The sequence below is a fragment of the Brienomyrus brachyistius genome, chromosome 16 (assembly GCF_023856365.1).
Source record: "Brienomyrus brachyistius isolate T26 chromosome 16, BBRACH_0.4, whole genome shotgun sequence".
In the NCBI taxonomy this organism is placed as follows: domain Eukaryota; kingdom Metazoa; phylum Chordata; class Actinopteri; order Osteoglossiformes; family Mormyridae; genus Brienomyrus; species Brienomyrus brachyistius.
Window position 1 is genome coordinate 14872544 of NC_064548.1, and position 26334 is coordinate 14898877.

Sequence of the window (26334 nt, forward strand, 5' to 3'; positions counted from 1 at the left end):
GTGTGTGTGTGGGGGGGGGAGGGGTATTCCACAAAGCAGAATTTCTTGGTTAGCCATTTAACTTGATGGATTTTAGGTAGAATTATCTTCATTGACTTACATTTAGCCCAGATCACCTTAAATCCGACAATTTTTTCGGCTAAGCAATAAATCCTGCTTCCTGGAACACCCCCACACATTAACAGTACCGCAACTCAGGGACGTCACTAGGATTGAAAGACAAGGGGGGCTTAGTGCCCAGGGTTGTAGGAAGGAATTAGCGCTTATTGAGGGCTGAAAAATTTTCACCAAACCTAAACAGGCTTCTTTAATTTTATTATTAAAGTGTTAGAAGCTGTATGAGGGAGGTATCGGTAAGATGGCACCTCTCTGGGGGCGTCGGTAAGAACACCAGGGAAGGCAGATGCAGCTCCAAACTTTTTCAAGCCGGAGATCATCCATCCATCCATTTTCCAACCCGCTTATCCTACTGGGTCGCGGTGGGTCTGGAGCCTATCCCGGAAGCAATGGGCACGAGGCAGGGAGCAGCCCAGGATGGGGGGCCAGCCCATCACAGGGCACACTCACACACCAGTCACTCACGCATGCACTCCTATGGGCAATTTAGCAAGTCCAATTAGCCTCAGCATGTTTTTGGACTCCTAAATGTTCTGCAGGCTCTATAAAATACTGGGTCCCCTTAATCTGTAAGTACATGCATGTCCCGTCAACCCCCCTGAACGCTGCAGTATTTATAGCGTAGGTTCATAATTGTGGAATATTATTGTTCTTCAAGAGAAAATGAGAAAATGCAAAAATTGGGCATTGAATACAGCGAGCAGCCTATCTTGTATGTGACCCAGCTTGGTGCCCTAGGCTGAAAGTCCCAACATGGGTTAGACATGGATGAAGGGTTAGAAGATCGATTGATGATGATTATGATGCTGATGATGATGGATGACAGGTGTACAGTTTCAACAAGAACTACATTTACATCTATATATATATATGTAGTTGCATAGTTGTTGTTATTTGTCGCAATTGTGATAAAATGAATGTGTCTAAAACATTACCCCGCATGGTCCAAATACATGCTCAGGTGAATTGCTGTTGCCATGATGCCCATGGGTGTGAATGGCGTGAAGCTGTATGTTGTCTTACTAACATGATGTAATACTTTTCCACTTACAAAGTATGTAATTCCTCCTCTCAGGAAAGAGCTCTAAAGTCACGCAGGATACTAACCTCACTGCATACTCACAAAATCCAGTTTCCACAATGCAAGATGGTAACTAATGTTTTTTTTATAACATCAACGTTTCTTGAGTGTCGATGTTATATTTACAGTTGAGCTCCATTTGCAGAAGGAATATGAGGAGGTGGTCCACATACCCACCGTTTTCGTAGAGTATTAATAGGATAAAGTTAGTTGTTTTTGCATCTACGTGGGTGTTTTGCAGAGATAAGATGAAATGTGAGTCTGACAGATAAGAGATTTATCCATACCTGTGAAGGTTTCAATGTGGCATTATTGCCAATAAATGGGAAGTGTAGTGTTTTCATCTTAATTTACACGTTCAGGGTCAACATGGTGTAATAAGTCCATTGAAATATGTTAACTGTATATTTTTATGTATTATTTTATTACTTGATTGCATATTACATTAAACATTACAGGATGTCAAAACTATATTATCTTAATCAGGTATCTCTGCTACTTTCTGTTATCACCCAGCATTTACAGAATACAGAAGTGAGTACTTTGGCTTAAATAGCAGCGTTACTCTGAACTGCTCCAATAAGACATTGGCTTCGATTCTCTTCATTACCTGGACGATAGACATTGACGGAAAGCAGTGTCAAATGGCTCATAGTGATAACGATTCTAAACATGATACATGTAAAGATGGAAAGATCCTGCGCAACAACACAAATGGAGAAACATACCTGTACATTCCTCACTTTACAAAACGAGATGAAGGACGGTATCAGTGTGAGACTGTGTTCAACGGTGGATCCAGTAAAGTAGTAATAAATGTATCTGCCAAAGGTAAGAAAATATATACATTTATGCATCAAAGTAACTATGGGGTAGCAATCCTTGTTTTTTTTTTTTATCAATTTGATTAATCAAATGTCATATTTGAATATATGTTCATAATCGTGATAATGGGTATTTCTGCAGTCCCTCTACAGATTTCCACCAGACTGGACCTTGACCACAGAGAAGCTGTGTGTTCAGCTGCAGGGGTTAAATCAAACGTCTCCATCTCATGGAGAACTGCGTGGGACACCACTGTAACCAGCAGCTCTGTACCCAACCCAGATGGCTCCTACACCACGGAGAGCCGACTCAAACTGCCCGACCATGTGCATGGTACCGAGCTGCACTGCATAGTGACACACCCCAGCTGGACAGAGAATTACACAGAGACACTTCAACTCCCTAGTATGTGTTACATTTATAGAAATGTGGACTTAGTTAGTGGACTTAGTGGACTCATCAAACACTTCATTATTTTAATGGGGGCCTGGCTGTCTTTTAATGCTTACAGATGCTTTTCTTTTCCAGATCCATTAAAAGGCAGAACCATTGAAGCCTGGCAGTGGATAATTATATTTCTGGATTTATGTTGCTTTTCAGTGGGTATTATTATTGGACTTTATATTATATGGGAACATCTCAGCAAGATCAGGTATGAAAGTCTATCAAATTTTGTTATGAGCATCAAAAAGCAATAGCTTACCTCAATCTGATGATTATGTTTGGAGAAAAAGAGGACCAGGTGCTATTGTGCTTTAACTGCATTATCTCTGTACCAGCAGAAGCTGCTGCAACTCCAGGACATCAGCTACCCCCCCCACCCACCCCACTCCGTCAGACCCCAAAACGTTGGTAAAGGTGTGTAAAGGCCGGCAGTAGCTGAACCTAACAGCGTGGCTACATAGGTTATATCAGCAGTGATTAGCTAAGACGGATCGTACCTCTCATAGTATGGCCTGGAGGAATGTCGTTTTATGTGTTGCTATTCTTAAATACATGAAGTGTGATCCATTGTGTAGTGCAATAAACTGAATCAATAAAATAAAATGTTTCTTGGTCTGTAATGTACAATTTCACCTTGTTAGCTTCCTTGGTAGTTCTTCCTCTGTGCTTTGTAGCAACTCTCATATTTCTTTTTGCTAATAAAATATAAGCCCTTCTGGGTGTTAAAAAGCATAATGAGCATAATTTCATTTCTTCTCTGGGGGCAGAGGGTCTGAGTTTGAGTGCAGTTTGCTGTAGCGCTTTGCAGCAGTTCTGTGATAAATCACTGTGCATGATATCTAATGTTTAATTCTCCCTGCCATAGGATCACTCAAGGTCTAGAGCAGAACTCATTTGTCAGTATCGTGGTTTCTTCTGTAATGATGCTTAACTAGTTACATTTTTAATTACATCAAGTACAGTCAGAAATGCACAGTGTTTCAGTGTGGACAGTATTGTTAGAATTAAGTACCTGTACTGTGATTTTCACTCCTGAGTTTTCCAACACTTAAGCATCTCATATCAGTCGCGGCGCAGTACCAGTTGCATGCCTGCCATTTTCACACAGCACAGAGTTTCTCAGGTCTACCAACATTTGCTGTGTTTATCTGATTCTTTGTTCTGAGATTATAATCTCAGTTCATTTGCTAAAGTAGACCTATTTTCAGTTGACCTCTTTTTACGTGCCCAAAATGTGTCAAGCTGTGAGATTATGATTGTTTGGTTTTTCATTTGCTGACATGCGGAGTCACATGGAGCTGCATTTACTTAACATTTTATATACTAACATGTGTACATTGATTAGACAACATACTTCACACACCACATACTGTACAAACAAAGTGTAGAAACAGGGACACAGAGACAAGGTAAGACATATTGGTGCCAACATTATGTGCTGTGGATGTAAACTGAATTTTAACCCCCAAGATGTGTCAAACCTCCACACTGACGTTTTACAGAACAATGCAGCCCAATGTCACAGACTGGGTTTCTGCTGCTTTGGTCGTGGGTCAGAAGCTCACAGCCACGGTCAGCTCAGAAAAGGTCTTCGGGAGTCATTGTGGAACATCACATGACATTTCATACAAAGCTATTTTGCTGCTAGATTTAGTTGCTGCTAGATTTTATTGACTAGATTCTCTTGAGCACAGTTTACTTTTGCTTTTGCATTAAACTAACTATATTAACTATCTGAGCACCAACTCAAGAGGGAAACTTCAGTTCAGTGATACTGTTTCAGCAGATGCAAATATGCAGAGGAAAACACTGGGGTTTGGTTCAGTAAGCTCTTGTGGAGTGTGCATGTACTCTCTGAAGGTAAGGAGATCTGCAGCTTACGAGGGTCAATAATTCAGACAAATCACATTTAGGACTGGGATTAAAGTAGGAATTAAGTTATGGCATATACAGTATTTGCAAAAAAAAAAAACTTAAGGACAATGCACCCAGATGTATGCAGCAAAGTCTTTTTGGATTAATTTAAATACATATCACCTTATAGATAAAATTCATAAGTCATATAAAATGAATAATAATTCATATAAAAATTTATAATAAAGACTGGTGGCAATAAGTACATAGTGGCTGTGGACCTTAAAACTTAGGAATTAGGAAGCACCTGTGACCCAATTACTATTCCTCAGCATTAACAACATACGGCTGTCTTATGAAGGAAATTGATCCTGTGAATATACTTGCAGAGACGGATTGAATAAAACCGACTTCAGTACTTAAACACTAGGTAGGCAGATGAACTTTATTGATCCTGTCATGCCCGGCTCGTCCGCTCCTCCTGTGTGCCACGCCCCCTGCCTACCCACGTGTTTTCTCCCGATTGTACCCAGCTGTATCTAGTTCATTTGCTCAGTCCTGTGTATATCAGTCCGTGTCTTACCCGAGTCCAGTGTCCGTCATTGATGTCTGTTGCCGTCCTGTATTCCCTGCCCCGGATTGCTCCTAATAAACCCCCGTTTTCCCGTATCCTGCTTGCCTGCCTGCTCCTTGCACGCTCTGCCCGCTTCGCCCGACCGTATCCCGTGACAGATCCAGACTGGGAAATTCATTTGTTATAGCAGCAAGCATAAATTAGACAACAAAGCACAGTACATATAGCTTAAATATGAGAAAAGGAAGATTTTAGATAAGATAAAATAGAATAGAAAACAGGATGCACGAGAGAAAAAAAATCAGATAAATAATCAGATAAGTAAGTATGTAGAAGAATTCGAAATAACCACCCTATACTGTAAGTAACAGTAACTGGAACAGCAAGTATTCAGGGCTGTAAATGTTAAAGGCAGTGCAAGTGTCGGGTAAGAATGTGCAATATGCGGTCTGCAGTTTAAACAGTGTGCAAGTACACAGATGGAAATGCACAGTGAAAAACAATGAAAATCAGTACATAAGAGGGGTTCTTCACAATAAATAAGTACCAACAACAAAGGCAATGTAAGAAGGAGGCTGTAGCAGAGAGCCAAACAGCTACACTCCATGCCCATATGACAATAGGATGAGCTGGGTTTTCCATGATGGATAGAATTTTCCCGAATGTCCTCCTCTTATCGACTGTTTCAATGATATCAAGGTTATTACCAAGTATGTATTGCAACATTTGTGAACATGGGTTTTGACTTATGGAAAAAACAGTGTATGAAATCTGTCTTAAGAGGAGTCAGGGACTATGGTATTTATGTATTGAATGTTCGGTTTTTTTGTTTTGATTTTTCCTCTAATCAGGAATTAAATCATTTCCATTAGTACAGATATTTTCCCAGTGAATGCTTTTACTATGGCACACTGGATAAAATTCACTATTTTATCTGTACTTTTGGCATGTAATACAGACTATGTAAAGGCAGAAATATTAGTCTCTGTCAAAACTAGTCTTAGTCCAGTACTTCAATAAACGAATATAAAAATAAAGGCTAGGTGCTGTCGGCATGACAACAATGTATTCCCCACACCACCCTGTCACCCCCGTACCCCCACCCTAATCCTTACTCCTTTCACACCTCCAACCTCATAACACATCTTGCTGACTGGCTACTGGATTGCTACCGATAAAATATAATATATAAAATGTAAACTTCATTTTAGAACATTCAAAAACATGTAGACTCTACCTGCCACCCACCCTGAAAAGGACATGCCATTACAGAAAATGGAAGTTCAAATAGCATTTTCATATTACCAGTAGGAGGCGCAATTACACCCCAGGTAAAATTGCCATTGCCAGTGAAGTTTAAAAAGGATCCAGATTAACTGTCTTCTGTCTTCAGCTGCCACTTTTTGCTGCTGCTTCACCTTTGTCTCAGGTGTATCGTGTAGATTTTATCCATATAATGATTTTGTAAAGTGGTAATAGGAACAATCAAATAATTTTAATAAAGTAATATTATCAAATAGAGTTATGTTGTTCACAAGATCAGGCATCTTCTATAATCACCCTCCCCCTTGCTGCCACTAAGCAGCATTTCTTCAATTTTGTTATGATTTGTTTCAAAATTTTAACAGGTTCCGATCGTAATCCATTACGCTCAACTGCTTGGTTGAAACAAAATCTTGGTCTGGACTTTTACTCTCTTTAGCTGAATTACCCAACTCTGATAACTGCCTATGTCACATATACTAGGAGTTACAGATATTATGTAAGTCTCTGCCAGATTTGTTTAGAGCAGGCTAGCTAAGAACACAATATGACCAGTCATGATAGGAGGAGACATCTAGTTTACTTTGGACTGAACCTTTGACCCCAATGGAAATTAGGCGTCTGGTTTTGCTTGCTCTCTAACCATGTACATCAGTGCTCCTCTCCATTTCTTGAGCATTGGTGTGCTGGTACCAAAACAACCACCATGTCCTGCACTGATGATGTATTTTCCAATGACATCGTACTTTCTGGAAATAATGATGTGAATTCATTTCAAATTACATGAAACAACCATGAATCAGAAATGTACATTTTAACAAATCTGATGCATGCTTTACAACAAGGTTTTGAAAGACTTCTGAGTTACTCATCTTGCCAACTCTTACTTGCCGCTGACCCAAATATAAACAATGAAAAAAAAGATGCCCCATTAACAACAAAAGAACATGAGAAAACAGTTAATAAAATGTCAAATAATAAAGTTCATCCCTGACCAAAGGTTGTCTTCCAGCCGGCTGGCCAGCAGAGGGCAGCGGAGGAGAGTCTCTGCTGCTCCCCAAGACACAACTGCAAGGCTAACCTTATGCACGTTTGCCTATGAAGACACCGTCTTCAGTGCTAAATGACTGTTAACCAGTGTCTCTCACCTCTGTCATAATCAAGAGTTTTGAATGGCTGGTCATAGGACACATTCATGCAAACCTCCCAACATTCTTTGATCCATATCAGACCTTGACCCTTCACACCACCGTGACACTTGGACAATAAAGACTCTTATGTGACAATGCAGTTCGTTGACTTCAGCTTAACATTCAACAAAATACTTCATCCCGTAGTAGATAAATCACCCCAGCTTGGTCTGAAAATGTCACTATGCAACTGGATGCTAGACTTTCTGACAGAGGGACCGGAGTTTGTCAGAATAATGGATGTCATTTTGATCCCCTCAGACAGAAACTCCCCAAGGCTGCTCCCTCAGCCCCCCCACTATCTACACTCCTGACATCCAACTGCTTCACCAAGGTCACCTCCAATCACATCATGAAGTATTCAGCCAACACCACTGTGATTTGCCTTAGAAGTGCAGGCAGCATTGCTTAGTTTACGATATACTGCATAAACGCAGACAGATAATTTAACAGTCTAATGCTGAATGTTTGTCGCTGTTTATTTCGGCCTGTATACACTAGGATTGGTAAAGTGAAATTTGAGAATGAAACCTTCAGTCAGAATTTTAGCATCAAACAATAACATTGCAGCGCATTGACACTGTGTTTATGCGTGGGAGGTTTTCCAGTTGCACAATGGGCACATTCTATTTAAATTGTTTCGACGGAACTCTACATGGAAAATTTTGTAGTGCACATATCAGTTTTGTGTATTTCACTGCATTTCCAGTTTTCCAATGCAAACTGTCAGTAGGATCTGGTGTGAAGAGGGAGACCCTCACTGCCTCTTAGTCGCTTAGTATAAGGTGTCAGGGGTATTTTAATTCCTTTCTTTTAAATGTCTGCAAACCACTTTGTAAACCCTGTGGTTAAAACAGTATTATATAAACAAAGACTGATTGATTTATTAAATTGTTTGATTGAAATGTTTTAGCAAGGGTTTGTACTGCATAAGGAACATCCAGGGACTTCAGGGTCGGACAGGAAACTGGTGTAATAAAAGTAGCAGGGAAAAAATTGGAAAGAAAAGACACTGACACATCCCTCCAGGAGAGGACGGCAGCGTGGACAAGGTCCCTTCATTGTGAACAACCTGGAAATGAAGGGGGGGGGGGGGGGGTGACGTGTCTGTAATAACAGAGGGTGAGGGGAGCACTTCTCATAGGAGACACTCCAGCATGATTATGATGTGACCAGTTTCACGGCCTGAGATCTTATGGCCAATGGACTCCACAAGACTCTGCTCGCAGTCCCCCGTCTGAGGTAAAGGTTTGGAAAAGACGAGTGACAAAAAGAGTGTAAAGGGGGATGCAGTCCTAATAGCCAGCGACATAATGTACTTCTGGCATATGTCTGTTCATTGGACTCAGGTGCTCCTTTTTAGAAAAGGTCAGTAAGACATCGACCAAAACTAAAAAACATACCTACAGTTTTCCCCTATGTGGTTAGACTGGCTGAAGAGGAACTTTCATTGGCTGTGAGGTTAACCTCACTTTTCTCTTTATTGGTTTCTTAATGAACAACCCAAATTAGGTATTAATGCTATTCAATCAAAGTTATGGGATGGTATGTTGCACAAAAGAAAGTAGGAAACAGCAGGTAACATCTGCACTATTAGTCATTTAAGTCCATTTTACTGAACCGCAGCCCTAAAAACATACAGGAGGTGATGAGGCAGGCAAAAGGCATGGAGGTTTGTTAACTTAGGGTCTATTATAACAATAATGTACATCCTGGCTGCTTGTTTAATTCATGCTGCAGTCTTATGTTTGCATTGTTTCTGTCAGTCATCTAGTTTTTATCATATTACATTGTATTCCTAGTGAACTAATATACAGTGATAGTTGAGGGATTGGTGCTATTCAGATGATACAAAACTCTAACTCTGCTGTTATAACTGAAAGTGAAAATGATTAATTGTTGACATGCTACAACAAAATCCATCCTCTGCATTAACCCATGCGTGACATAGCAGCTAACAGCTATTACTTAATGGATAGGCAGCAATCCCTCAGTGGTGCCTTGCTGGTCAAGGATTCCAGCCAGCAACCTTCCAATCACAACCACACTTCCCTAACCCTGCGATTCCCACCACTGCTATTATTGCGTTATTGATGTTGAAAAACCTTTATTTTGCTCATTTTAAAACCAATGCAGAACAGAATATACAGCTGTGGAAAAAATAATAGGTCACTCCATATATTTTAAGAATTTGCATTGTTACGTTTTGGTTTAATCCTGGTTCTGCTGGCAGAAGGCTGCACTGAGAGGCAGGCTGCTTCCAGGCTCAGCTTCTAAGACAGCAGCACACAAGAACAAGGTGAAGCAGGAGACACTGGGAACGACCAAAAACCAGCCAGGCAGAGGGCGGAAGCCACTTTCCAATGCCAGAGATGACTACCAACTTATCCAACAGTGCCTCTTGGATTGGAAGATGACATCAAGTGACCTTCAAAAAAGAATGGGAAACATTTAGTGGTGTGAAGTGCACTGCTTGGACAGTGTGTAACAGGCTCCTAGAATCAGGACTGAAGTTCCATAAAGCAAAGGAAAAGCCTTTCATCAATAAGAAACAGAGAAGAGCCGGGTTGGAATTTACAAAAAAGAACATGATATTTTACACTTTCATTTTTAATTTTGCTGTGGTCTATTTTTTTTAAAGCTGTACATGTAAAATCTATGGCTTGTGAAATTAAAAATGTATATCATAATGCGGCACCAAAACTATAAAGCAAAACTGAAAGCATTTTAATACCCCAAGTAAAAGCGTACTTCAATCCTACAGTAAGTAGAGTACTCGTGAGTTCTGCATGCAGTAGTTGTACATTTCAGTGAGGAATCTAAACTTCACTGCTGCATGTGGTGTGTGTAACAATTTCTTGATGACATTCACTTAACCTACTGCTGTGGCTCTGGGGGAAACAAGCATGTTAAATCTGATTATGGCCATGCAAAGGCCCAGAGAAATTTTCCAATGCTGATGAAAAATATACTCATCGTGGTAAAGCAGCACTCATGCTACAGGAAGCCAGCACCAGCCCTTTGAACTTTGAGGGTGACATTTCCTCACTAAATGCTGCAAGCGGTTGGATAGAGAGCAGCAGGGTACTAAGACGTTCATGAGAAACCGGGAACCGAAAAATGTGGACGTTTATTTCCATTCTGATTATACCTGTCACCTTCTGTCACCTGACAAAAGGTTTGTTTGTTTTTATTGTCATTGTCATTTTACTGGTTTATCAAAAGAGCCTGTTCAAAATTATTTACATTCAAGTGTGTGAATTTCATGTGTATGGTTGTGCAAGTTATTTAAAAATGGGCTTGTAATTTTTTTTCATATTTTCAACATCTGAGAAGAACAGAATTACTGTATGGCAGCAAAAGCACCTGCAGCAATGAAGCAAATTAATGTACTTAATATAGACACAGGGGTATCGCGTCATAAAACACAGTAAACTGTTTTACTATTTTTAAATTGCCTTTCAACTAACAAAATATTTAATTCTCGTAGGTGAAAGCCAGAAAGCCTTGCGTTGTACTAGTGAAAAAGCTAGTACAGATTCCGCGACGCAAGATGGTAACTAATATTTTTTATAATGACATTAATGTCTGTTGTGCTTTCTAAGTGACGATGTTAGCAATAAACTCACTAACCTAGAATAGAGTTCCGTTTGTATTATGCGACCAACATATCCTCCAGTTCCATTCATACTTAAGGATGTTTCCACGTGACACCGCTGTAATCAAAAAGGAAGGGGAAGTGTAGCTCCAAAAATGCATGTATACAAACACATCCAGAATGGAATATATAATATGCAAGAATACCACCATAGACATCGATTTGCTCAACATATTATCTATGTATTCATTATTTACACTTTTGAGTCACTTAGAAATTTTCTTGTTTCCAAAAGAAAAGTGATTATTTTTTTGTCCATTAAAATAACATCAGGTTAATTGGAAATTGTTAGACATTTATAATGTTGTAAACGACAACTGTAGCTGGAAACAGCATTATCTGCAAACAGCAGCCTTGTGTTCCGGTGGCACGTTGTGTTTGCTAATCCGAGTTTATCATTTTAAAAGCCAAATTTGATCATTAGAAATCCATTCTACGTCATACTGAAAACTGTTAAGATTGTTAAAGAAGCAATAAAACTGGCCTTCTTTAGATTAGTTGTTTACCTGGAACATCAGCAATTGTGAGTTCAATTAAAGTCGCAAAATGGCTAGAAACGAAAAATGTTCTACTGAAAACCATCAGTCTGTTCTTTTTCTGAGACATGACGCCTATTCCTTGGGCAAAGCGTTCCCAAGCTTTTGCACGGTAGTGTATATTACATTTTATTAAAGCAGTATAATTACCAAAATAACATGATCTTATGTATGTGTCCTTTGCTACTTTTTCTGTTATCACCCAGCATTTACAGAATACAGAAGTGAGTACTTTGACTTGAATAGCAGCGTTACTCTGAACTGCTCCAATAAGACATGGGCTTCGATTCTCTTCATTACCTGGATGATAGACATTGACGGAAAGCAGTGTCAAATGGCTCATAGTGATAACGATTCTAAACATGACACATGTAACGATGGAAAGATCCTGCGCAACAACGCAAACGGAGAAACATACCTGTACATTCCTCACTTTACAAAACGAGATGAAGGACGGTATCAGTGTGAGACAGTGTACAACGGTGGATCCAGTAAAGTAGTAATAAATGTATCTGCCAAAGGTAAGAAAAAATGTAAGTACATTTATGCATCAAAGTAATCTTAACTATGGGGTAGCAATCCCTGTTTATTACAATCAATTTGATTAATTAAAACAACAGTTCCTTAGTTGAACAGAATATCAAATGTCATTTGAATATATGTTCATAATCGTGATAATGGGTATTTCTGCAGTCCCTCAACAGATAATGTCACACCCCAGCTGGACAGAGAATTATACAGACACACTTCAGCTCCCCAGTATGTTACATTTATAGAAATGTGGCCTTTAAGTTTCAGTTTCATCAGAAACATGCATGATTCTTTTAGTGCTGGCCAGACTATCTTACAATGATTTTCTTTTCCAGGCAGAAGAAACTTCAATGTCTGGCAGTGGATAATTATTTATCTCACCCTAATCTGCTTTTTAATGGGCATTTTTGTTGGACTTTATGTCTTAAGAAACCATCTCAGCAAGATAAGGTATGAAAGTCCATCAAATTTTTATTATGAAAATCAAAAGGAATATTCAAAATAATTTCTTAATGTGATGATTATGGTTGAAGAAAAAAAATCACCAGTTGCAAATGTGTTTTTATCTGCATGATCTCTTTCCCCCCAGAAATTGCTGCAAGTTTGGCACGTCAGCTGCCCCCCCACTCCGCCAACCACAAAAACGTTGGTGAAGGTGTGCAAACTGTGGCAGTAGTTGAACCAAATAGTGAGACTCGGGGGGCGTCGTTAGACCTATTTTAGGGAGGCCTTTGTGCCCCTTTAAAATGTTTTTTAGTCCCCTAAATAAGTGTGTATTTATTGACTTAAGTCGTGAATTAGATGAAGGAGTCACATCCACAGGGACTGCTGACTCTCTTCTAAACTAGCACTAACTGATTAATTTATTGTGATAAATTGTAACTTCTGAAAATCAAACTGATGAGTGGAAAAGGTACACAGGTTGAAGTAGCATAGTTTTCATGTTTATGCATTAAGGAAAAGAAATCTAGGGAAGAGCTGCAATTATATGTTGCTATTGTTAAGTATATTTGGTGTATTTCGCAATGCTTTATTTAACCAATCGAAAAAAAATGTTTAATGGTGTGAAATGTACAATTTCGATAGCTTTCTTTCCTGAAACCCTACACCTGTTCTGTTTCCCAGAATAATTCTTCTGTACTCTGTAGCAGGTCTTATATCCTAATAAAATATTACCCCCTTGTGAACGCAAAATAAAACTTTATTTAATTTCTTCTCCGGGGGGAGAGGGTGTGCTTGTGAGAGCAGATTGCTGCAGTGCATTGCAGGAGTTCTGTGACGATTCATACTGCACATCTACACCGTTCTTTATGTTCTGCTCTGAAACCCACCAGCCACAGCTTCCGGCTGTGACCTGTTTTCCTGGCTAATGATGCATTATTAGCTGTCTTGTGAGACATATCACAAATGATCAGTGTTCCAGGGTGGACAGTACTGCTAGAAATAAATAACTATACCTGTGAGATTTTCACTTCCAAGTTCTCCAACATTAAAACACCTGATATGAGCTGTAGCACAGTACCATTTGTGTGACTGTCATTTCCACATAACACTGTGCATCCTAGATGTTCCAGTGCTTGCCGTGTACATCTAATTCTGTGGTTTGAGAGTGTGATTGTTTTGTTGAGTTGAGTCATTGCGAAATATCGCATGACCGTTCACACCAAACGCTTTTGCTGCTACTTTTAGTGCTTGTATTCTCCTGACCACCACAGTTCAGTTTTACTTTTGCCTTCAATTAACAACATTAACAAGCCAAGTACCAAATCACAAATAAAATATCAGTGCACCAAACAAGGGTACTCTTTAGATGGGATGCCAGTACATCACTGGGCACATGCATGTACAGATGTACAGACACACCAGCACGCACCATGACTGCAGTCCGTCCATCCATCCATCCACCTATCCAACCCACATCAACCCAAGATGGGATATGTGAAAAATTAACTCCAATGTACTTGTACTTCAGTGTACACACACACACACACACACACACACACACAAACAAACAAGCATATATACAGTCATGTGAAAAAGAAAGCACACCCTCTGGCAATTCTAAGATTTTATGTATCATATCACATAATAAAAAATCATCTGGTCCTTAGCAGGTCTTAAAATTAGGAAAATACAACCTCAGATGAACAACACCACATGACATATTACACCGTGTCATTATTTAACAAAAACTAAACCAAAATGCAGAAGCAGTGTGTGAAAAATGAAGTACACCCTTACTGCCTCCATGGGAATTAAGAGAGTAAGTAGCAGCCAGGTGCTGCTAATCAAATGCACTTGATTAATTAATCATCAGCAAGTGTGACCCCCTCTATAAAAGCAGAAGTTTTAGCAGATTGCTGGTCTGAAGCATTCAGGTGTGTGCGAACACAATACCAAGAAGGAAAGACATCAGCAATGATCTCAGAGAAACAACTGTTGCTGCCCATCAATCTGGGGGAAAAACCCAAGAGCTACATCTCAGACTCCACAGGCCTCAGTCAGCATGTTAAATGTTAAAATTCATGAAAATTAGAAAAAGAACAAGTGTGGCCTGTTAGGAAGGGTTGCCAGGAGAAAGCCTCATCTCTCTAAAATGAACATGCCAGCGCGGCTTAGGATTGCATCTGAACAAACCGCAGGACTTCTAGAACAATGTCCTTTGGACAGATGAGACCAAAGTTAAGATGTTTGACCTTAATGCACAGTGCCATGTGTGCCGAACACAGCACAGCCCTACAGTATAAGGAGGTCCTCCAACTTACAGGGAACACTTGGGGGTTGGTGGCAGGATTGGCAGTCACTGGGAAAAAAACTCAGAGGTCCATTCAGACTAGTGTGGTGCTGAGGTATCACCCACCGCATGGCTGCACTCAGGTTCTCACCCCTGCGGTGGTTTGTCATGTGATGGGTGCGGCAATAATCAGTGCATACTCCTTACCTCTCTCCTCAACCTGAGATTTGTTGTACTTCAGATCTGTGACAAAACATGTGCCAGATTAAACAGTTTTTGGTTAAAAATATGCATACATGAAGCACGTCTCATTTTATTACAAAAGCTTAAAAAGAATTGAAAGTAATTTACAATTATGCATCGTAATTACTTTGTGCGAGCAATTTCATGAGTATCAAAAGTTACAATTAAAGTATGATTTAAATGTACTTTCTAGTCCACTGACCTTGTGTCCTGAGTTATTGTCGCTGTCATTTTTTAAAATGAATAAATTAAAAGAATTATTGAGGGTGGGTAAAACTCCACAAAAACACCTCATACAACTGTCAAGCACGGTGATGGAGGGGGTGATGATTTGGGCTTGTTTTGCAGCCTGAAGACCTGGGCACCTTGCAGTCATTGACCTCCTCTGTATACCAAAGTATTTTAGTGTCACGTCAGGTCAACTTTCCGACACCTAGAGGTTGGCCGAAATTGGGTCATGCAACTCGACAATAAACCAAAGCACACCAGCAAATCTATAACAGAATGACTGAAAAAGCAAGAAATTAGGGTGTTGCAGTGATGAAGTAGTAGCAGTAGAACATTATTTATCCAAAAGGAATTTCCAAAAGAGCTACAGTAGCATCACTGTACATATAGAACAGAAAAAGACACAATACAATACAATACAAAATTGCAGTGTGCAGTGTGCAACATTTAAAGAATACAATGGGTGGGGTGAGGGTCAGGTGGGACACTTCACCGATCATCTCTGGCATTAGAAAGTTGCTTCTGCTTGAGCCTGGAAGCACCCTGCTGCTCAGTGTAGCCTTCTGCCAACACAACCAGTATTAAACCAGGTTTTAACAACACAGATTCTTAAAAAAAATATGGAGTAGGCCCTTAATATTCGCCAGAGGACTTCTTTATCACTTCAGTCGTTCGAAAACAGGCAGGCTTTATCAGGAGAACTAAGAAACTGCCGAGTCAAAATATCTGTGACAGGCTAATTCAGATATACAGTACTGTGCAAACGTCTTAGGCAGCCATGTTTAAATACCTGTCATGTTGGTGTAAAACTATGCTGTTACACCTAGCAAAGTGTGTCAGCTTAGCCATTTCAAAACCACTGCTAAAATAACCCTATTATTTCCAGCAACCATACAATACATCCGTGTATTTTTTTACCTGACCACTAATTTTCATATGTTCCACTCGTAATTTTCATATGTTCTTATGTTAAATTGTATATTTTTTTTGTTCTAAGAAAATGGGCACTTACTACCCAGATAAACATAGCGTTAAACATTTCTTTTGAGTGCCTAAGACTTTTGCACAGTACTGTATGTGTATATATTTATAGCCTGTAACAGATATTTTGACTCGGCAGTTTCTTGGTTCTCTTAATGAAGCATACCTGTTTTCAAACGATTGAAGTGGCAAAAATTAAGAGGCTACTCCATATTTTTTAAGAATCTGTAGGTTATAACCGCACGTTTCAGGGATCTCCTGTTTTAAAAACCATAAAAGCATAACCAACGTGCGATTATAACCTTATCTCATCCTGCTTGTGTGGAAACTTCATTCAGAGATAGAAGACGACATCTGCCCTCTGCTGGTCTAGAAGGATATCATTGCAGTACGCATGCCAACCGCACTCACACTCACTATTAGACATTTCTGTAAAATTTACAGTTAATTACTGTATATCACTCAGTAAGATACAGTAAATCCTCATTCCATCAAATAAGTCCAATGCATTATGATAATTTTCGGTGACATCAAACACCATATACCGCGTTTTACTGTATTTTTAAAAATTAATGTTTATTACTGTAGTTACCTTAACCGCTCGTTTGGCGCCCATGCACCATTGTGTTTCTTTTAAGCACAGAGTTGCTTTGTCTTTTTTCAGTTTTTACTTTTGGTTGTAGAATAGAACCCTTTTTGACTTAGATTAGGATTGTTGCGCACATCTCGGAGTCCTCTAACGATTCATCCGGACTTTTCGTGTCGCGCGAAACGACGTCACATGCAGCGACTTGGAGTCCCCAACCGAGAAACCGCGGGAGCAGAGAGACACGGAGACTCCCTTACCAGAGAGAACATACTCTTCATTAGCGGTCCTGAAAAAGTCTCCAGCAGGGACCTAACCGACACCGAACCAATTACACATAGGAAACACAAGGTTGTCAGATGCCGAACTGTAAGACGCATACATGGTAGGAGATTTAGGTACGATTAACACACACGAAGATCGGACCACACGCGCGACAATAAGGAAATATAACCATTGTTGTTAACAACAGTACAATGGCTATTTACAACTTCACGCGGGCATGCTGGGACATTTGCCCCGCCAGTGCTACAGTATCCATCCATCCATTTCTCAAACAGCTTATCCTTCTGGGATAAGGTCCGGAGCCTATCCCAGAAGCTATGGGCACGAGGCAGGGGACAACCCAGGATAGGGGGCCTGCCCATCGCAGGGCACTCACACACCATTCACGCACACATGCACTCCTATGGGCAATTTAGTAACTCCAATTAGCCTCAGCATGTTTTTGGACTGTGGGGGGGAAACCAGAGTACCCGGGGGAAACCCCACGACGACATGGGGAGAACATGCAAACTCCGCACATACGTAAATCAGGCGGAGACTCGAACCTCGTCCTACGTAATGGTTTTTCCACGGTGAGTAATCGGCGATCAACAAAATCAATAAACCGACAGTTTTAACGAGCAGACTAGAGATCAGACTAGAGATAGGGTCATTGTCCATTTGGAAGACCCATTTGCGCCCAAGCTTTAACTTCCTGGCTGATGTCTTGAGATGCTGCTTCAATATTTCAACATACGTTCAACATGTTCTTTCTTCTTTCTTCTCCTGCAGCAAAACACCCCTACAACATGATGCTGCCACCTCCGTACTTCACAGTTGGGATGGTGTTCTCAGGCTTGAAGGCTTCCCCCTTTTGACTCCAAATATGACGATGGTCATTATGGCCAAACAGCTCGATTTTTGTTTCGTCAGACCACAGGACATGTCTCCAGAAATTAGGGTCTTTGTCTCTGTGTGTATTTGCAAAGTGTAATCTGGCTTTTTTATGTCGCTTTTGGAGTAATGGCTTTTTCCTCGCTGAGTAGCCTTTCAGCGCATGTCGGTACAGGACTCGTTTCACTGTGGATAGTGATACACTCTTACCAGCTTCAGCCAGCATCCTCACAAGGTCTTTTGCTTTTGTTCTGGGATTGATACGCACATTCCGCACCAAAATACGTTCATCTCTTGGACTCAGGAGCCGTCTCCTTCCTGAGCGGTATGATGGCTGGACATTCCCATGAAAGGGTTTTGTATGATTTAATGTCAGACAGTAAGAAAAAAAAGTTATATGTCTTTTTATACAGTGTATGTAAATTTTCGGTTTCAACTGTATACGTAATGGTTTTTCCAGTACACTCCGATGACTAATCGGCGATCAACAAAATCAATAAACCGAAAGTTTTAACGAGCAGACTAGAGATCCATGTGTAGTATGCGATTGAGAATTAAAAAGAAAAATTTAATGGATTTCCTTCATTCTTTTGTCAGGATCATGGTTTCACTTCTCATGGTCTCCCCTCCTGGTAAGTAATTCGTAACTATAAAATGTGTAGGTAGTCTAAATAGCACAGACTAGGCGCCCAACAGAAATGTCTGCGCGATGTTCTGTGAATAAAGTCTGAAGAGTAATTTTAGAATTATTAACGATGAATACCCTAATTTCTTTATATATAAAATCGTTGTGTAGTAGATTAAATAGTAAACTAACTGAGTAGTAGCTAGTTCCTCTGGGGCAGTAGTTGCCCAGTGGCGGAATCGGATCTGCAACCGGACAATCGAAACCCGGGAATCGTAGCCCCACTCTCTGGCTAGGGTTCCCACTAGAGCTATGCATTGGGACTGGGATCCCGCGGGACTCAACGGAAATCTCGCGGGAGCGGGCGGTTTTAAGGTTGCCGCGTGCGTGAGCGGGCGGATGAAAATAGACAGCTGGTCCCAACATTTTTGGTAGGATGGAGAATGCAACTGATGTTATTTATTTTGTGTTATATGTTATATTGTGTTTGTTCTGAGCCATTGTATTAAATTGTGATGTTCAACTAGTTTGAATGTATTTCTTTGCAGTAGGGTTCGGAGTTCTCTTCTGTTTTAAACTGCTCTTGTTTGTTTATAATAATGTGATATTTAAACATTTGTTGTATAGATTGTTTTTTATATTTATCAGATATTTAAACATCTGATTAGTTTTTGGGCTCCGTTTACATTTATCTGCGATTCAAAGTTGAGAGATTTTTTTGTTGAATTTGTTTTAGTAATTCAGTTCTTGTTTTACTGGAATAAAACATTTAATGCATATAAACATATGTCATCATACAGTATATCCGTTAATGGATCTGCGGGTGCGGGTGGGATTGGACAGAAATATTGCGGAGCGGGCGGTAGTGACAATTGAGTGTATTTGGTATTCATTAAATCATGTCAGTAATTTCCAAACTGTCTATCTCAGTAAGACATTGCCAAATTCTCATTCTGATTTACATGAAATTATGAGGATTTTACAGCAAATTATCAGAAAAGCTTCTTAGTTCTTAAGGAAAGGGCTTTATTTGCCATCTGGGACTTTTGTGTAGTACAATTCAGGTGGGTCAAAATATTAAAACTCTGATGGTAATAAATGCTAAGGATGCAGGTTGTCAGAGGATCATGTTTAGAAACTATCGCATCAATCAGAAAAATGAAAAAATAAACCAAAAAAAAACAATAAAGATCCAGCACCACTGGTGCTTGGACCCATAAATACAGGGAAAACTTAGGGGTTGCATATAAACTTATTTCATCGTACAGCATATCTGTTAATGGGTTTACGGGTGCGGGTGAGATTGGACAGATATATAGCGGGAGCGGGCAGGAGGGACAGAGACAGCGGGATTTAAAAAACAGTCCCGCACAGGGCTCTAGTTCCCACCTCCCTGGTCCACGGAACCATGGGCTTCAAACCGCGGCTATCCACCATCTAGTCAGTTTAAATGAAACTGAAACCGAAATTAAATCGAACCTGAGACAGCCCCTGGGATTGTTCGCTGACACATAGGCAGAGTTTTATAAAATTTTCTGGTCGCTGTTGGGGGAGGCCCTGCTGGGCGTGCTGAATGCCAGCATTGCAGCTCCGAAATTCCCCTCAGCTGACAGAGAGTTCTCATTCTATTAACTAAAGGGATCTGACTCACCTCAGGACCTGGTGCCCGCTGTCCATTCTCTGCCACGACGGTACGGTTTTCTCCAAATTGGCTGCTGAGATAGGTATGGTGATGGACCAAATAATTAATTGCGATCAGGCGTATTGCGTGCTGAAATTATCTATTTTTGATAACACTAATTTCATTTGTGACACTTTCGAAATTTCTAAATTATTGCGCTTGAAATTTGGTCCAAGAGAAACCCTTTGACCGAGTTAAATATAAGTACCCGTGGAACGTTTTAAAGGCATTTTTAATGTAGGTTTTATAGGCAAGGTAACGTTATTGTACAATTATATTGCGAGTATATTAAAGGTTACTGGTGGCTTCTGTGCTCCTTTTAACGTCTGCAGGGGTGTTAGGTAAGGATGGTCATTATTGGGAATATTCTACGCCATCTTCGGTGAAGAAGCTACAGGAAGAAAGGGTTTTTAGTTGGCATGACTAATCAGTGGGGAAAAACTGGGAGGGGGCACTGAAAAGAATAAGAGGGCATCTTCAGAAATGGGCGTTATGATCCGCGGGTAAGGACGGGCAAACAGGCGGGCAGGAAGCGTGGAAGGATGAGGCAGGTAGGCAAAAGACGGGGAAAACCGGGGATTTATTAATGGGGAGACGCAGGGTGACGACGATGAACATTACACACCGTTACTAACATAAATGACGGACCTCAGACAGGGCAAGACGTGGAGTGATATGGAAGAGACAAGTCGAAATAACAAGGAACAGCTGGGCACAATCGGGGAAGCACACGTGGATGATGAGGGGGCGTGGCACACACGAGGATGGGACGAGCTGGGCGTGACACATGGCCAGTTGGTAAATTTTGTCAGGTGAGGCAACAATGGCTATATATATCACTAGGAATTATTTCAACAGATTTCTTTGAGGAGAACTCAAACGCAACAGCTAGAGTGATGTTAGGAAATTGGCGCATTGTAGTTCTATTATTCTTTAGCAAAACATTAGCAACATACTAATTTCTCTTATGTGAAACATTACAATTTATCAAAATGCCACTAGTAACAAAGTATTGATCTCATGCAACAAAACATGAAGTTTGTTTTGTCGGTTTTCTGAAATTCCATTCACTTTTCTCATTGGCCTTTTGCCAAGAGAACCAAATGGTCAAAAATGTTATCAAATCGCCTACAAAATAACGTCAGACTTTCTATTTTTATTGGCTGGGAACCTGGCAAATCTGGCAACACTGGCCTCATGCTGGCGCTGTTTTATATTGTAACATCAGGCACTGGTTGCTCATGTCAGTCTGACGTTAACATGCATATACCAGCCCTGGAGTTAAGTCATCTCTTTAGTGTGTGTTTGCATTTGTGTCTTGTTTAAAATTTGTCTTATAATTCTAGTGTGTGTGTGTGTCTGTGTATACTCTATTTTGGCCCAATATATTTCTCCCCATGTAAAGCGGGTCACTATCATGTACATCGCTGTCCTTTTTGCTCACCCCAGAGCATCTTCCCCGTTAGTTGTAGTTATGTGTCACTTGGTGTGCTTCTGTTAGCTGTGTAGTTAAGGAGCATTTTGTAATGAAGAGTGAGTCTTTGTTTCATGCTTTATGACGGTCTTTTCCATTAATGATTTAGGCTTTACAGAACTCGTGAGAACACAGCGACTTGTGATGGCTTCCCTTGGAGACGACGTTAACATCGCATGTGAGCTTACACAACAGAAAAATGTGAAACAAGTGACCTGGCAGAGAGTGTCGGAGCAGACGAGCGAAAACATGGCAACGTACAGTGAACGTTTTGGTTCGAAAATCACCGAGTCCTTCAGAAAAAATGTCAGTTTCATGGAAACGGAGCTGCAGCAATCTGCCATAGTTATTAGGAGAGTCCAATGGAGTGATGAATCATGCTACAAGTGTCTGTTTAATGTCTTTCCTGATGGAGCTATCAGTGGGAGGACCTGCCTCAATATCTATGGTAAAGTAATATCAAAATACTCAAAAATAATAATGAATCCAATGATTTCCTCATTATAACCGGAGACTGTTCTGTACTTCCTTTCTTTCAGAACTACACAATCCCGTATTTGAAGTAACTCCAGTCAATGTCGGGGATGACAGGAGATTATCGCTTTCCTGCTCTGCCACCGGAAGACCTGCACCAAAGGTCTCATGGAGTATTGAAGATTCTGCTCTGGAAAATTCTACAACGTTGTATACCAAAAATCCTAATGGAACTATAACCGTTACTAAAACTGCTACAGTTCAAATAACCCCCACACTTCTTGCAAATACAACGCAAATCAAATGTGCAGCACAGCAAGAATTTGGAGAAAGGAAAGAAATTTTCATTACAATCCCAAATGGTGAGACAGCTGATCACCTTATGAATAAATGCTTAATGTTCCTTATGGCTGAACTATAAACTCTTATTTTTCTTTGTTTTTTTTTTTTCAAGATGACATAACATCAGATACAAGACATACAGTCTTCTCATACGCTGTCCCTGGTAAGCGCAGTCATCCTCCATACTTCATGATATATGGTAATTGTGTGTTTCTCACATGTATTTGACATTATATTCTTGGTTGTATTTCTCCTCATCTGCAGTTCTCGGAGTCCTTTGTGGTTTCCTTGGATTATTTCTATGCGTGTCAAGGAGAAATTTAAAGGTCTGTTGTTTTGTCTATAGTGCTGGACATGTCAGGGTTAATGCGTGTACCTTTTGTTTAGTTAAAATCTGCACACTGTACAACTGCGGGAATTGCCTCGAATGGTTATTTTTTTCAGTCTAGCATACATGTTACATTCTTTATCCTTGCATTTGTATGTATGTGCTTCAGATGTCTAGGTTTCTTTATAGGGAACAGAATTCAATGTCGTTTAGTGGGTCAACATCACAAGTCACAAGTGCATAAATATGTTCCACTACCCGTGATCGCAGAACTGCTTTGAACAGAATCTGTGTTAAACCTGACTTACTATGCTTCAGATGCCTTTGACATAAATGGACAGTGTACCTAGGGTTTGTGCGGCTCAAAAGAATTAAAATGCATAGAATCAATTTAATAAAATAAAGGCCCGAAATGGCATTACATATGATTCCTGAAGGTATGAATGTTTTTGTGGCAACGAATTAATTGTGGCAACAAATTAATGTAAAACAGTCAAACCCTCCTGACTCATGACCAGGTTGCACAGCCCTAGCCTGTCTCCTGTGCTGTGCCATTGGATACTAGATTTCCGACCGTGTCACCGCAAACCAGATAAAGCCATCATGAAATCTAGCCGCCTGATTATCCCCCTATATCTAACTGGTTAATTTTCTCCTGCCCCTTTACCACCTTAGCCACTGCGTGGTGAGCGAACTGTTGCAGAATTGCTGCCGTCACATCATCCAGGTAGGTGCTACACAGTGGTGGTGGGTGAAGTGGCTCCCCATTGCTTCTGTAAAGTGTTTTGGGCGTCTTGAAAAGTGTTAAATAAATGTAACATGCATTTATTCACTACAGTGGGTGATCTGGATAACCCAGAAAATCACAGGAGGAGATCTCTATTCACTATAAGACATCTATGACAAGATAATCTGCAGTTGGACCAGCAGTGTCATCAGGGATTCCACCCACCCCACCCATCAAATTTTCACTCTCCTGAAGTCTGGCAGGTGATACTGGTGTGTTGATACCAGAACATCCAGACTCCAAAGCAATGTATACCCCCAGGCCATCAGATACATTAACAACTGTCACTGTCTACCTCTTCCCCCTGTGTCCCTACCCCAAACATCATGACAGTGGTCACACTGCACTCTGCACTTTATATGAAGTTGTACATACTTTTTACTGAACTGATAGCCACCAGTCACGCTGCACATTTCTCATATGGAATTTCAACCAAGGAGACCTCAATAGGTACTTGTTCGCAACCTTGGAGTTACCATGGATGATCGGTTGTCCTTTTCCTCACATATCGCCAGTCTTTCTCGCTCTTGTCGGTTTCTCCTCTTTAACATCAGGAGGGTACGTCCATTTCTTTCCACTCAGGCTACCCAGATACTCGTCCAGTCCCTCGTCATCTCACGCCTGGACTACTGCAACTCGCTTCTAGCGGGTTTACCACTGCGTGCCATCTGTCCCCTCCAACTGATTCAGAATGCAGCTGCTCGACTGGTTTTCAACCTTCCCAAGTTCTCCCACACCACTCCTTTGCTGCGCTCTCTCCACTGGCTTCCTGTAGCCGCCCGCATCAAATTCAAAACACTGATGCTCGCATACAAAGGCAAAAATGGTCTGGCACCATCCTATCTAAAAGACCTCATCACACCCTGTACTGCGCCCCGATCTCTCCGATCCTCCAGCACTGCTAGACTGGTCCCACCACCCCTCAAGGCACAAGGACGACACACATCTCGGCTCTTCTCTGTCCTGGCACCTAGTTGGTGGAATGAACTCCCCCTTGATGTCCGAACAGCGGAAACCTTGGCTATCTTCAAGCGACAACTCAAAACTTTCCTTTTTCAGAAATACCTGAAGTAGTACTCTGTATTCTTACTCAGCTCTTTTCTGTGTGTGTGTGTGTGTGTGTGTGTGTGTGTGTGTATGTGTACAAAAAAAAATTGTTGCACTTTCTCAACAGTGTTCAGATAGATAGTATTCAGATAGATAGTATTCATAGCTTGGGTCCTTATTGAGCTAGTATCGGAAAAATTCATCGCAGCGTCTTAAAGCACTTATGTAAGCTCTGGCTAAGGGCGTCTGCCAAATACTGTAAATGTAAATGTAGTTGATGCGAGTGGTTATTTCATTAAACAATTTAAATGAGCATGTGAACAGTGACTTGGCGAAGCCCGTCTCTTGGTCGTTGGTTCCATCGACTCTGAAGCCGACAGATCTGGCTGGGCGACCAGGCAGGAGGCGAAGGAGCCGACCCCGGACCAGGACGGGGAGCCGAAGGTGGTGGGAGGGAGGAGGCAGGAGAACCGAATAGCTGTAACGGCAAAGAAGTGGGTTAGACTTACTCTTTATATAAAACCTGGATCGATGTGATTGGATACTCTAGCATTCCTTAGGTGTCCTTGTTTGAACTTTCATATTCACTTTCATTTATATGTATATTTTGTCAATTTGTATTTATTAGACCTGCTGCTGTTTCTTAATTCTGCACATTCTATTCCAATACCAGTATGTATACTTTATATTTTTATGGGTATTTTACTTTTTGTCTATTTCATTACTGATGACTTATTAATTGTCTTACTCATTGACTTACTGATTATTTCTTTTCTTCTCTTTAATATTTTAAAATAAACAATAATAAGTTAGATGGTAGGTGTGCAATATACTGTTTACTGTTTATTATGTGCAGTATGTGAATCATTTATGTTGCTGGACACTGGTGAAATAATACTTGTTCTGGTTATTATGTTGTGGTTGGAAATCTCTTTGAAGATTTAACATTGCATATGTCATCCATGCAAATACTTTGACGTTTTGTACGATTATCTGTCTGTCTGTCTGTGTAACTGTCACTTTATTTTGTATTTACTGTATGCATTTTGTATTTTACTAATGCATTTTGGGACTGTCATAAAAGTAATTTTGTTGTGTTAATGATAATAAAGTGCTTGAATTGAATATTGTGTAGGAGTGGATGATCCTGCCATGTTCCTTATTTGTGGGCTAACCCATGGCCAAGCCTGTCAGCTTAAAGATATCGAGATACCTTCTTGTGTGATGGCAGTATTGATCATGGGGATGAATCAATTGCTCCTGAGTTTGTCGGTGGGGAGAATGATAAAAAAAATTGATTATTTTTATTGATCCAAAATATTATATTCTTGTCCCACTCAGTTGTGACTCGGAGTGTTGATTAATGCTCATCAAACCCTGCATGAGAAAATCTTTTCATTTATAAGTATTACTGTCATACCTTTCTGGGGTAGTAATGAGCATAGCGGATGCCGGTAGACTGGCATCGGCGCTGGTCCACCATTGCTGCTGTAGATCCTATAAGTCAGTTCGTAAAATTAATGTTCTCCTAGATATTCCACAGTGAACTGTGAATGGTATTATTGCAGGATGG

At 40.4% G+C, this 26334-nt stretch overlaps 3 protein-coding genes and 1 long non-coding RNA gene across 6 annotated transcripts in view; 3 read left to right on the top strand and 1 right to left on the bottom strand.

Moving 5' to 3' along the window:
* LOC125710212 (uncharacterized) overlaps window positions 1-17014 on the bottom strand; it is a 45688-nt gene extending 28674 nt beyond the window's left edge. Inside the window, exons 1-4 of the long non-coding RNA XR_007382938.1 lie at window positions 15253-17014; window positions 15015-15050; window positions 11961-12054; window positions 1809-1926 (exon numbers count right to left, since the gene is read on the bottom strand). This is a non-coding gene — a long non-coding RNA (uncharacterized LOC125710212). The remainder of the gene's footprint in view (window positions 1-1808; window positions 1927-11960; window positions 12055-15014; window positions 15051-15252) is intronic.
* Window positions 994-3139, top strand: LOC125710209 (uncharacterized). Its single transcript, XM_048979719.1, has 5 exons — window positions 994-1267; window positions 1715-2029; window positions 2165-2428; window positions 2552-2675; window positions 2803-3139. Exons 1-5 carry the CDS (start codon window positions 1258-1260, stop codon window positions 2900-2902), a joined length of 813 nt encoding a protein of 270 aa, XP_048835676.1. The 5' UTR covers window positions 994-1257; the 3' UTR covers window positions 2903-3139.
* LOC125710210 (uncharacterized) lies at window positions 10267-12799 on the top strand. Of its 2 annotated transcripts, none has more exons than XM_048979720.1 (6): window positions 10267-10526; window positions 10839-10904; window positions 11749-12075; window positions 12236-12301; window positions 12409-12523; window positions 12663-12799. In XM_048979720.1, the coding sequence occupies exons 1-6, from the start codon at window positions 10469-10471 to the stop codon at window positions 12724-12726; spliced, it is 696 nt and encodes a 231-aa protein (XP_048835677.1). In that variant the 5' UTR covers window positions 10267-10468; the 3' UTR covers window positions 12727-12799. The 2 variants fall into 2 exon arrangements, with proteins under 2 accessions (XP_048835677.1, XP_048835678.1); XM_048979721.1 differs by having other exon boundaries at window positions 10269-10526; window positions 11749-12063.
* A 55-nt stretch (window positions 17015-17069) lies between the features above and the next one.
* On the top strand, window positions 17070-25886 carry LOC125710207 (OX-2 membrane glycoprotein-like). 2 transcript variants are annotated; one of them, XM_048979717.1, is made up of 8 exons: window positions 17073-17702; window positions 17902-18635; window positions 21893-22231; window positions 22323-22619; window positions 22712-22762; window positions 22864-22925; window positions 23603-23654; window positions 23766-25886. In XM_048979717.1, exons 2-8 carry the CDS (start codon window positions 18536-18538, stop codon window positions 23828-23830), a joined length of 966 nt encoding a protein of 321 aa, XP_048835674.1. In that variant the 5' UTR covers window positions 17073-17702; window positions 17902-18535; the 3' UTR covers window positions 23831-25886. The 2 variants fall into 2 exon arrangements, with proteins under 2 accessions (XP_048835675.1, XP_048835674.1); XM_048979718.1 differs by lacking the exon at window positions 23766-25886 and having other exon boundaries at window positions 17070-17702; window positions 20963-22231; window positions 22864-23654.
* The last annotated feature ends 448 nt before the right edge of the window (window positions 25887-26334 follow it).